The 13917-nt window shown below is 48.9% G+C and overlaps 1 protein-coding gene across 1 annotated transcript in view; it reads right to left on the minus strand.

The window, feature by feature from the left end:
* Positions 1-2536: 2536 nt before the first annotated feature.
* LOC144488676 (gamma-aminobutyric acid type B receptor subunit 1-like) overlaps positions 2537-13917 on the minus strand; it is a gene marked incomplete at its 3' end in the record, with an annotated part of 54553 nt that continues 43172 nt past the window's right edge. The window contains exons 6-8 of the mRNA XM_078206765.1: positions 8982-9173; positions 4869-5117; positions 2537-2600 (exon numbers count right to left, since the gene is read on the minus strand). Coding sequence (XP_078062891.1) covers positions 2537-2600; positions 4869-5117; positions 8982-9173 — 505 coding nt within the window. The remainder of the gene's footprint in view (positions 2601-4868; positions 5118-8981; positions 9174-13917) is intronic.

Below are 13917 nucleotides of genomic sequence, written 5' to 3' on the forward strand. Positions count from 1 at the left end.
CCATTCAGTCAGACACTGGGCAGCCCATTCCCAGTGGGAGGGGGATTAACCCCCTCACCCACTATTTAAGGGGAGATGATGGCCTAGTGGTATTATCTAGACTGTTAATCCAGAAACTCAGCTAATATTCTGGGGACCCGGGTTCGAATCCCGCCACGGCAGATGGTGGAATTTCAATTCAATAAAAACTATCTGGAATTAAGAATCTACTGATGACCATGAAACTGTTGTCGATTGTCGGAAAAACCCATGGGTCACTGATGTCCTTTAGGGAAGGAAATCTGTCGTCCCTACCTGGTCTGGTCTACATGTGACTCCAGAGCCACAGCAATGTGGTTGACTCTCAACTGCCCTCTGAACAAGGGCAACTAGGGATGGGCAATAAATGCTGGCCAGCCAGCGACGCCCATGTCCCACGAACGAATAAAAGAAAATTCACAGTCACCGACATTGTGCAGCCCGCTCCAAGTGGGAGAGGAATAATTCTTTAATCAGACTTTCATGGGATGTGGGGGATGAGGGGAGTGGGGCAAGTTGCAGACAGGAATTACAGACAAAGGGACAGGAAAGAAAATCTTAGAAAACACGGATAAAATTGCACCCGGAGAGAACTAGAGCGGAATCAGCCATGAAATGATGTGCTGAATATCTCCACACACACAGCAAGAATCCACCTAGAAAATAGACAGAAATTGTTCCCGAATGTTTGGGACTAAGTAAGTATTGTGACGGGTACGGGGGATCATCGATAGAGGCGCTCCCCCTCCCTCCCCCCAGCTCCCCCGTCGCCCCCTGCTTGTGGAATACCAGCTCCCTTATTGAGTGGGTGGATTCTTGCCCAATGGGGAATGAGAAGCGGTGGTGGGGGAGGGGATATAAAAACTTGTTGCTTTGAGAGGGGCCATTGTAGGTGATGGGGACATAGAAACTAGAAGGAGGAGGCCATTCGGCCCTTCGAGCCTGCTCCGCCATGCATTTTGATCATGGCTGATCATCAAATTCAATATTCTGATTCTCCCCTTCCCCCCATATCCCTTGATTCCTTAGCCCCTTGAGCTATATCTAATTTTTTCTTGAAATCACACAATATTATGGCCTCAACTACTTTCTGTGGTAGTGAATATGGGAGGTGATGGTTGAGTGGTATTATGGCTAGACTATTAATCCAGAAACTTCAGCTAATGTTCTGGGGACCCAGATTCGAATCCCGCCACGGCAGATGGTGGAATTTCAATTCAATAAAAAAAATCTGGAATTAAGAATCTACTGATGACCTTGAAACCATTGTCGATTGTCGGAAAAACCCATCTGGTTCACTAATGTTCTTTTGGGAAGGAAATCTGCCATCCTTACCCGGTCTGGCCTACATGTCCTCGGACAACAAGGGATGGGCAATAAATGCTAGCCAGCCAGCGACACCCATGTCCCATGAACGAAAAAAAAATCCACACATTCACCACTCTCTGGGTGAAGAAATTTCTCCTCACCTCAGTTCTAAAAGCCCTTATCCTCAAACTATGACCCCAAGTTCTGGACTCCCCCACCATTGGGAACATTCTTTCTGAATCTAGTTAAAAGCAAATTACTGCAGATGCTGGAATCTGAAACCAATAAAGGAAACACTGGAAAATCTCAGCAGGTCTGGCAGCATCTGTAAGGAGAGAAAAGAGCTGGTGTTTCAAGTCCAGACGATCCTTTGTCAAAGCCCAAAGGTTTTGACAAAGGGTCATCTGGACTCGAAACGTCAACTCTTTTCTCTCCTGAGAGATGCTGCCAGACCTGCTGAGATTTTCCAGCATTTTCTCTTTTGCTTTCTGAATCTCCCCTGTCTAACCCTGTTAGAATTTTATGAGTTTCTATGAGATCGCCGCTCACTCTTGTAAACGCCAATGAATAGAATCCTAACCGATTTAGTCTCTCCTCATATGTCCCTGGGGAGGACAGACTTGTTTGTTGTGAAAGCCGCGAGTGTGGCCTTTTGGTTCACTAAAGGGTTTCTGGTGACGGGAAACTGGACGGAATCGCAACAATAAGGGATCTGGATATCCGTGGTGGTGGAAATGGGGAGTGTTAAAGAGTGGACAGCTTGTGTTGTCCTCCCTTCCATATCCAGTCCTGCTAGATTCGCTCAGCTGTTGCTGGCAGTGTACGATGTGCGTGCTACCATCCAACTTCTACTTCAGTTAGCACACGGGAGCGGGGGTGGAAACATGGGCTGGTGGCCAGGTTGCTGGACTAGACATCCGGTAGCCATCCCATTCTCCAGGAACATGGATTCAAATCCCACCTGGAATGGTGACTATGAAACCAATTATCCCCCTGGTTCACGAATGTCCCTTTAGGGAAGGAAATCTGTCGTCCTTACCCAGTCTGGCCTACATGTGACTCCAGAGTCACAGCGATGTGGTTGACTCTCAACTGCACTCTGAAATGGCCGAATGAGACACTCAGTTCAAGGGGCAATTAGAGAAGGACAAGAAATGGAATCCCTTCCCACATTCCACAGAAGAATTTTCAAAAAGTGACAAAAATGTACCTTGCAATTGTTCAACCATTGTCCAGGCCATTCGAGATCCACTGGCATCGAACACCACGTGACCCTGGGGGTGGGCGGGGAGAGAAAGAACACGTCAATGTGGGAGGCCCATCAATGTTCCGGAAGGTTATCCGCACTGAGGGTGGGATGTGGAATACACGAGTGGGAAAGAGGAGATCAAATCAATGTTAAAGCTGGGAGGAGCGCCATAAACATCCTCAAGGGTTCTTGCACAGATGCACTGTATAAATGACCCAGATACACGTGTACACACACACGCTATATACACACATAACACACACAAACAAAATCACATAGACACACACGAACACACTAAAACTCACACACACTCTCTCTCACACACACACACACACTCACTATCTCCCTCACACTCTCTCACACACACACACACTCTCTCCCTCACACACTCTCACACACACACTCTCTCCCTCACACACTCTCACACACACAGGCACACACACTCACACACACACACAGGCACACACACTCACACACACGCACATGCACAGGTGCACACACACAAACACATACATAGACACACAGATGTACACAGACAAATACTCGTTGACAGACATAGACACACACAGACAGTGACATATGAAGACAGCCACATGCACACAGACACACATGTGCGGCCAGATACACAGATACACTAACACACAGTCAGATACACGCACACACACTCGGAGGCACAGAGAGATTTATAAATACAGACAGACACATATACATATACAGACATATACACACGGATACACACAGATAGACACAGATAGACACAGATACACACAAATACACACAGATAGACACAGATACACACAAATACACACAGATACATATAGATAGACACAGATACACACAGATAGACACAGATACACACAGATACACACAGATACACACAGATAGACACAGATAGACACAGATACACACAGATACACACAGATAGACACAGATACACACAGATAGACACAGATACACACAGATACACACAGATAGACACTGATACACACAGGTACACACAGTTACACACAGTTACACACGGATACACACAGATACACACAGATAGACACTGATACACACAAATACACACAGATACACACAGATAGACACAGATACACACAAATACACACAGATACATATAGATAGACACTGATACACACAGATACACACAGATACACACAGATAGACACAGATACACACAGATAGACACAGATACACACAAATACACACAGATACATATAGATAGACACTGATACACACAGTTACACACAGTTACACACAGATACACACAGATAGACACTGATACACACAGATACACACAGATACATATAGATAGACACTGATACACACAGGTACACACAGTTACACACAGATACACACAGATACATATAGATAGACACAGATACACACAGATAGACACAGATACACACAGATACACACAGATAGGCACAGATACACACAAATACACACAGATACACACAGATAGACACAGATACACACAAATACACACAGATACATATAGATAGACACAGATAGACACAGATACACACAGATAGACACTGATACACACAGATAGACACAGATACACACAGATAGACACAGATAGACACAGATACACACAGATAGACACAGATAGACACAGATAGACACAGGTACACACAAATACACACAGATACACACAGATAGACACTGATACACACAGGTACACACAGTTACACACAGTTACACACAGTTACACACGGATACACACGGATACACACAGATAGACACAGATACACACAGATACACACAGATAGACACTGATACACACAGTTACACACAGTTACACACGGATACACACAGATACACACGGATACACACAGTTACACACAGTTACACACGGATACACACAGTTACACACAGATACACACAGATACACACAGATAGACACAGATACACACAGATACACACAGATACACACAGATACACACAGATAGACACTGATACACACAGTTACACACAGTTACACACAGTTACACACGGATACACACAGATAGACACAGATACACACAGATACACACAGATAGACACAGATACACACGGATACACACAGTTACACACAGTTACACACGGATACACACAGATACACACAGATAGACACAGATACACACAGATACACACAGATACACACAGATAGACACAGATACACACGGATACACACAGTTACACACAGTTACACACGGATACACACAGATACACACAGATAGACACAGATACACACAGATACACACAGATAGACACTGATACACACGGATACACACAGATACACACGTACCGAGACCCCATCGAAAGAGGAGGAATTCATGGCTTTGTAAAGTTCGTCAGTGATGTCCCTGTTCTGGCTGCGATAGTTGAACTGCTCCAAACGCATCTGCTTCTTCTCCAGCTCCTGGGCCGTTTTATTCAGGGCCAGCGCCAGGGCCCAGATGGCATCGTAGGCCAGGGGGGCCTCTTGGTAGCCCCCCGTCTCCTCTGGCGACTTCTTGATCACCATCTGCAGTTTCTCCAAGAACTCTTGAGAGGTCTGAGGAAAGGGGACAGGGCAGCAAGGTTCATCTGGGTGACAGCGCACAGCATCCCTACCCATCAGCCTCATAGCTATCAGGCAACAGAAAATTCTCCCTCCTTTTATAAAAATCCTACCATGGCTTCGCGCCGCCCACCCCTTCCCCCCGCCCACCCCCTCCCCCCGCCCACCCCCTCCCCCCGCCCACCCCCTCCCCCCCCGCCCACCCCTTCCCCCTGCCCACCCCTTCCCCCCCGCCCACCCCCTCCCCCCACGCCCACCCCCTCCCCAATTTCTTTAACCCCCTCTAGCCCCATGGCCACCAGGATCTCTGTGGTCCTCAAATTCTGGCCAGTTGAACAATCCAGATGTTAAACGCTCCCCCATTCTGTGCCTTCAGCTGCCTGGGCCCATGACTGTGGAATTTCCTCAAACGCTCCAAGTACCAATGGGGGAGAGGCAGTGGCGCAGTGGTATAGTCACTGGTCTGGTGATCCAGAGAGCCAGAGTAAAGCACTGGGGACCCGGGTTCGAATCTCACCGCGGCAAATGATGAAGCTGGAATCTGTAAGGGAATCTGCTGTCAGTCTGGTCTACACGCACTCCCAGACCCACTGCAATGTGGCTGACTCTTAGCACTGCTGCCTCACGGAGCCAGGGACCCGGGTTCGATTCCGGCCTTGGGTCACTGTCTGTGTGAAGTCTGCACGTTCTCCCCGTGTCTGCGTGGGTTTCCTCCGGGTGCTCCGGTTTCCTCCCACAGTCCAAAAGACATGCTGGTTAGGTGCTAAATTCTCCCTCAGTGTTACCCGAACAGGCGCCGGAGTGTGGCGACTAGGGGGATTTTCACAGTAACTTCATTGCAGTGTTAATGTCAGCCTACTTGTGACACTAATAAATAAACTTTAACCAAAACTGATATGGCCTAGCAAGCCCCTTGGACCGTGTGTAATAAATGCTGGCCCAGCCAGTGACGCCTACATTCCATGGATAAAAAAGTATTTCGAGCCAACCTTTCAGTCACCTGACCTAACATCTATTTTATGTTTTTTTCCTTCTTTGTTCAGGGGATGTGGGCGTCACCAGCCAGCATTTATGGCCCATCTTGAATTACCCCTTAACTGAGTGAGTCGCTCGGGCCGTTTCAGAGGGCAGTTAAGAATCAACCACATTGCTGTGGCTCTGGAGTCACATATAGGCCAGACTGGGTAAGGACGGCAGATTTCCTTCCTGAAAGGACATTAGTGAACCAGGTGGATCTTTACGACAATTGATTCATGATCATTGCTAGACTTTTAATCCCAGATTTTTATTCAATTCAAATTTCACCATCTGTCATGGTGGGGTTCGAACCCGGGTCGCCAGAGCATTAATTACCCTGGGGCTCTGGATGACTAGTCCAGTGACAATGCCACTGCATCCCCAAGTCACCTCAGTGTTATATTGATTTTATAATGCCACTATTAGGGTATCCTCCTCTGTGTGGCATCATTGTACAAGCCCGGGACCGAGCTCGGACTTGCACTGCAGCAACTCGACAAGAGTTCTTCACCAGTAACGCCCCTCCGTCCCCTCCCCATCCCCCATCCCCATCCCCCAGCCACAATCCCCCATCCCCATCCCCCATCCCCATCCCCCATCCCCATCCCCCAGCCACAATCCCCCAGCCACAATCCCCCATCCCCATCCCCCAGCAACAATCCCCCATCCCCATCCCCCAGCCACAATCCCCCATCCCCATCCCCCAGCCACAATCCCCCATCCCCCATCCCCATCCCCCATCCCCATCCCCCATCCCCATCCCCCATCCCCATCCCCCATCCCCATCCCCCATCCCCATCCCCCATCCCCATCCCCCAGCCACAATCCCCCATCCCCATCCCCCAGCCACAATCCCCCAGCCACAATCCCCCATCCCCATCCCCCAGCCACAATCCCCCATCCCCCAGCCACAATCCCCCATCCCCATCCCCCAGCCACAATCCCCCATCCCCATCCCCCATCCCCATCCCCCAGCCACAATCCCCCAGCCACAATCCCCCATCCCCATCCCCCAGCCACAATCCCCCATCCCCATCCCCCAGCCACAATCCCCCATCCCCATCCCCCATCCCCATCCCCCAGCCACAATCCCCCATCCCCATCCCCATCCCCATCCCCCATCCCCCAGCAACAATCCCCCATCCCCATCCCCCAGCCACAATCCCCCATCCCCATCCCCCAGCCACAATCCCCCATCCCCATCCCCCAGCCACAATCCCCCATCCCCATCCCCATCCCCCAGCCACAATCCCCCATCCCCATCCCCATCCCCATCCCCCAGCCACAATCCCCCATCCCCATCCCCCAGCCACAATCCCCCATCCCCATCCCCCAGCCACAATCCCCCATCCCCATCCCCCAGCCACAATCCCCCATCCCCCAGCCACAATCCCCCATCCCCATCCCCCAGCCACAATCCCCCATCCCCATCCCCCAGCCACAATCCCCCATCCCCATCCCCCAGCCACAATCCCCCATCCCCATCCCCCATCCCCATCCCCCAGCCACAATTCCCCATCCCCATCCCCCATCCCCATCCCCATCCCCCAGCCACAATCCCCCATCCCCATCCCCCATCCCCATCCCCATCCCCCAGCCACAATCCCCCATCCCCATCCCCATCCCCCAGCCACAATCCCCCATCCCCATCCCCATCCCCCAGCCACAATCCCCCATCCCCATCCCCCATCCCCATCCCCCATCCCCCAGCCACAATCCCCCATCCCCATCCCCCAGCCACAATCCCCCATCCCCATCCCCATCCCCCAGCCACAATCCCCCATCCCCATCCCCCAGCCACAATCCCCCATCCCCATCCCCCAGCCACAATCCCCCATCCCCATCCCCCAGCCACAATCCCCCATCCCCATCCCCCAGCCACAATCCCCCATCCCCATCCCCCATCCCCATCCCCCAGCCACAATCCCCCAGCCACAATCCCCCATCCCCATCCCCCAGCCACAATCCCCCATCCCCATCCCCCATCCCCCAGCCACAATCCCCCATCCCCATCCCCCATCCCCATCCCCCAGCCACAATCCCCCAGCCACAATCCGTGACTTCCAACACCTGGACAATCGAGGCTAGTCCGCGCTTGGGAACCATGCTGCTCTTCAAATCTTCCTTCCAACCACAGGGACTTTTAATTTGTACAGGTAATGGTGCTTACGCTCTCCGTGACAACACTGCAGGAGTAACTACCCCCCCCCCCCGGCAACCTCCCCCTCCCCCTCCCCTCCCCCCCGCAACCTCCCCCGTCCCTCCCTGCCGCAACCTCCCCCTCCCCTCCCCTCCCCCTCAACACTCCCCCTCCCCTCCCCCCGCAACTCCCCCTCCCCTCCCCCCCGCAACTCCCCCTCCCCCCCCCTCCCCCCCCGCAACCTCCCCCTCCCCCCCCCCCTCCCCCCCCGCAACCTCCCCCTCCCCTCCCGGCACACTGGGGTAGTTTAAGATTGTGGCTCACCACCTCACAGCGCCAGCGACCCCGGTTCGATTCCGGCCTCAGTTCACTGTCTGTGTGGAGTTTGCACGTTCTCCCCATGTCTGCGTGGGTTTCCTCCGGGTGCGCCGGTTTCCTCCCACAGTTCAAAGATGTGCGGGTTAGGTGGATTGGCCATGATAAATATGTGGAGTTACAGGGATCGGGCCTGGGTAAGATGCTCTGAGAGTTGGGGTAGACCTGATGGGCTGAATGGCCTCCTTCTACATTGTAGGGATTCAATGACTGTCAAGGGCAGCTTGAGGAAGGGGTAACAAAACTCAGTGATGCCAAAACTCTGAGCAAGCATTTTAAAAAGAAACCCTAGACCAGGCCCCGATCGGTTTGAGCTGCGTCCTCACCATTTTGGAGATTCCCCTGCTGTTGGTGGGATTCACCATCAGGATCTCAGTAGTCATGTGACCCTCCACCGCTTCCGTCATTTGCTGCACCGTACAGTTGATGTTGTTGTCTTGGGTCTTGAACCAGTTGTCAGCGTACCATCCAATCAGGAACCAGACGTACTTCTTACCGTACAGCTTCTCCTTGTATACCTGCCGGCAGAGGGAGGGTCATTAGCACAGCGCATCAGGGCAGAGGATTATAGTGAGGGGGGGGAGGGGGTGTTATCACAGACTTACAGTGAGGTGTGGTGTGTAATATCAGAGTGTTACAATGAGGGGAGTGTAATATACTTTACAGTCAGAGCAGTGTAATGTCAGAGTGTTAAATCAGAGCGTTACAATGATGGGAGTGTTATATATGATATTACAGTCAGAGCAGTGTAACATCAGAGTGTTACAGCAGGAGGGAGTGTTATATATGATATTACAGTCAGAGCAGTGTAATATCAGAGTGTTCCAGTGAGGGGAGTGTTATATATGATATTACAATCAGAGCTGTGTAATATCAGAGTATTACAGTGAGGGGAGTGTTATATATGATATTACAATCAGAGCAGTGTAATATCAGAGTGTTCCAGTGAGGGGAGTGTTATATATGATATTACAGTCAGAGCAGTGTAATATCAGAGTGTTCCAGTGAGGGGAGTGTTATATATGATATTACAATCAGAGCTGTGTAATATCAGAGTATTACAGTGAGGGGAGTGTTATATATGATATTACAATCAGAGCAGTGTAATATCAGAGTGTTCCAGTGAGGGGAGTGTTATATATGATATTACAATCAGAGCAGTGTAATATCAGAGTGTTACAGCAGGGGGGAGTGTTATATATGATATTACAGTCAGAGCAGTGTAACATCAGAGTGTTACAGCAGGGGGGAGTGTTATATATGATATTACAATCAGAGCAGTGTAATATCAGAGTGTTACAGCAGGGGGGAGTGTTATATATGATATTACAGTCAGAGCAGTGTAACATCAGAGTGTTACAGCAGGGGGGAGTGTTATATATGATATTACAGTCAGAGCAGTGTAATATCAGAGTGTTCCAGTGAGGGGAGTGTTATATATGATATTACAATCAGAGCTGTGTAATATCAGAGTGTTCCAGTGAGGGGAGTGTTATATATGATATTACAATCAGAGCTGTGTAATATCAGAGTGTTCCAGTGAGGGGAGTGTTATATATGATATTACAATCAGAGCAGTGTAATATCAGAGTGTTCCAGTGAGGGGAGTGTTATATATGATATTACAGTCAGAGCAGTGTAATATCAGAGTGTTCCAGTGAGGGGAGTGTTATATATGATATTACAGTCAGAGCAGTGTAATATCAGAGTGTTCCAGTGAGGGGAGTGTTATATATGATATTACAGTCAGAGCAGTGTAATATCAGAGTGTTACAGTGAGGGGAGTGTTATATATGATATTACAATCAGAGCAGTGTAATATCAGAGTGTTCCAGTGAGGGGAGTGTTATATATGATATTACAGTCAGAGCAGTGTAATATCAGAGTGTTCCAGTGAGGGGAGTGTTATATATGATATTACAGTCAGAGCTGTGTAATATCAGAGTGTTACAGTGAGGGGAGTGTTATATATGATATTACAATCAGAGCTGTGTAATATCAGAGTGTTCCAGTGAGGGGAGTGTTATATATGATATTACAATCAGAGCTGTGTAATATCAGAGTGTTACAGTGAGGGGAGTGTTATATATGATATTACAATCAGAGCTGTGTAATATCAGAGTGTTCCAGTGAGGGGAGTGTTATATATGATATTACAATCAGAGCTGTGTAATATCAGAGTGTTCCAGTGAGGGGAGTGTTATATATGATATTACAGTCAGAGCAGTGTAATATCAGAGTGTTACAGTGAGGGGAGTGTTATATATGATATTACAATCAGAGCTGTGTAATATCAGAGTGTTCCAGTGAGGGGAGTGTTATATATGATATTACAGTCAGAGCAGTGTAATATCAGAGTGTTACAGTGAGGGGAGTGTTATATATGATATTACAATCAGAGCAGTGTAATATCAGAGTGTTCCAGTGAGGGGAGTGTTATATATGATATTACAATCAGAGCTGTGTAATATCAGAGTGTTACAGTGAGGGGAGTGTTATATATGATATTACAATCAGAGCTGTGTAATATCAGAGTGTTACAGTGAGGGGAGTGTTATATATGATATTACAGTCAGAGCAGTGTAATATCAGAGTATTACAGTGAGGGGAGTGTTAAATCAGTGACGGTTAGTGAGGGAGTGTTGTATCAGAGTGTTTGCGTGTATAAGGTCAAAGTAACATCCTGCCCTTGTGTCTGATCTGGGTGTGTTTGTTGTGGTAATGAGTTAAGAATTTGTGATTGTTTGTATAGCACCTTACCATATCTTTCTGAACTGTCTCACACCTACAGTGAATTATTCTGAAGTGTGATTGCATTTATAATGTGACTATGTTAGTGTACAAACAAACAGCAGTGAGATACTTTGTGGGATTAGGTGTTAAAATTATTCCACGGGGTGTTGGCATCGCTGGCAAGGCCAGTATTTGGTGCCCATTCTTAATCGTCCTTTAACTGCGTGGCTCGCTCGGCCATTTTTCTTTAATCATTTGTGGGACATGGGTGTCGCTGGCTGGCCAGCATTTATTGCCCATCCCTAGTCGCCCCTGGAGGACAGTTGAGAGTCAACCACATTGCTGTGGCTCTGGAGTCACATGTAGGCCAGACCGGGTAAGGACAGCAGATTTCCTTCGCTAAAGGACATGAGTGAACCAGATGGGTTTTTCCAACAATCAACAATGGTTACATGGTCATCAGTAGATACTTAATTCCAGATGTTTGTATTGAATTCAAATTCTGCCCTGGCGGGATTCGAACCTGGATCCTCCAGAACATTAGCTGAGTTTTTTGGATTAATAATCCAGCGATAATACCACTAGACCATCGCCTCCCCAGTTCAGAGGAGCAGTTAAGAGTCAACCACTTTGCTGTGGGTCTGGAGTCACATGTGGGCCAGACTGGGTAAGGATGGCAGATTTCCATCCCTGGAGGACATTTTAGTGAAGCAGGTAGGTTTCCACAGCAATCGATGATAGTTTCATGGCCACCATTCCTGAGATGAGCTTTCAATTTCAGGTTTTGTTGATTTAATTTAATTTCTTTTTAATTCATTCATGGGACATTTGCTTTGCTGGCTGGTCAACATTTATTGCCCTTCTCTAGTTGCCCTTGAGAAAGTGGTGGTGGGTTGACCCACAATGCCGTTATGGAAAGAATTCCAGGATTTTGACGCAGCGACTGTGAAGGAACGGCCGATATATTTCCAAGTCAGGACGGTGAGTGACTTGGAGGGGAACTCGCAGGTGGTGGTGTTCCCATTTATCTGCTGCCCTCGTCCTTCTAGATGGAAGTGGTCATGGGTTGGAAGGTGCTGCCTAAGGATCTTTGGTGAATTGCTTAAACTCCACCCTTGTCCCCAGAGCTTCTGGATTGCTAGCCCGGTGGACATTACCACCAGAGCACCCCTCCCCACTTTGGGTCAGGAAGGACTGCTGACTGTTATGTCGGGAGAACTCCCTGCACTTGTTGAAAAGGGGGGCACGGTAGCTAGTGCTACTGCCCCACAGCACCAGGGACCCCAGTTCGATTCCCGGCTTGAGTGAGTGTCTATGTGGAGTCTGCACATTCTCCCCGTGTCTGCATGGGTTTCCTCCGGGTGCTCCAGTTTCCTCCCACAGTACGAAAGACGTGCTGGTTAGTGCATTGGCCATGCTAAATTCTCCCTCAGTGTACCGGAACAGGTGCCGGAGTGTAGCGACTGGGGGATTTTTACAGTAACTTCATTGCAGTGTTAATGCAAGTCTACTTGTGACACTAATAAATAAACTTAAACTTTACATCTTTAAACTGATTGGAGTAGTAGACAGGATAGAGAGAAACCACTTCCTCTCACGGAAGGATCCAGAATAAGAAGGCACGACCTTGAAATAACAGCTAGGTTATTTTGGAGTGATGTCAGGAAGCAGTTCCTCCCACAAGTCTGTCAGTCTGAAATCCTCAATTTTTTCAATTTTATATTTTTGCATTTTATTTCTGCTTTGCTTATGATTTGAAGAGAATCCTAATTGCCCCTCAAGGTGGTGGTGAGCTGCCTTTTTGAGCCGCTGCAGTCCCTGTGGTGTAGGTACACCCACAGTGCTGTTAGGGAGGGAGTTCCAGGATTTTGACCCAGCGACAGTGAAGGAGCGGCCGATATATTTCCAAGTCAGGATGGTGAGTGACTTGGAGGGGAACCTCCAGGTGGTGGCGTTCCCAGGTATCTGCTGCTCTTGTCCTTCTAGATGGTAGCGGTCATGGGTTTGGAAGATGCTGCCGAAGGAACCTTGGTGAATTGCTGCAGTGCATCTTGTAGATGGTACACACGGCTGTCACTGTGCATCGGTGGTGGAGGAAGTGAATATTTGTGGATGTGGTGCCAATCAAGCGGGGCTGCTTTGTCCTGGATGGTGTCGAGCTTCTTGAGTGTTGTTGGAGCTGCACCCATCCAGGCAAGTGGGGAGCATTCCATCACACTCCTGACTTGTGCCTTGTAGATGGTGATCGGGCTTTGGGGAAGTCAGGAGGTGAGTTACTCTCCACAGGAATCCCAGCCTCCAATCTGCTCTGGTAACCATGACATTTATATGGCAGGTCCAGTTCAATTTTTGGTCAATGCTAACACTCAGGATGTTGGTAGTGGGGAATCAGTGATGGTAATGCCATTGAACATCGATGGGTTAGATGCTCTCTTGTTGGAGATGGTCATTGCCTGGCATTTGTGTGGCGTGAATGTCACTTGCCACTTGTCAGCCCAAAGCCTGGATATTGTCCAGATCTTGTTGCAT

The sequence above is a fragment of the Mustelus asterias genome, unplaced genomic scaffold, assembly GCF_964213995.1.
Source record: "Mustelus asterias unplaced genomic scaffold, sMusAst1.hap1.1 HAP1_SCAFFOLD_1762, whole genome shotgun sequence".
Lineage (NCBI taxonomy): Eukaryota > Metazoa > Chordata > Chondrichthyes > Carcharhiniformes > Triakidae > Mustelus > Mustelus asterias.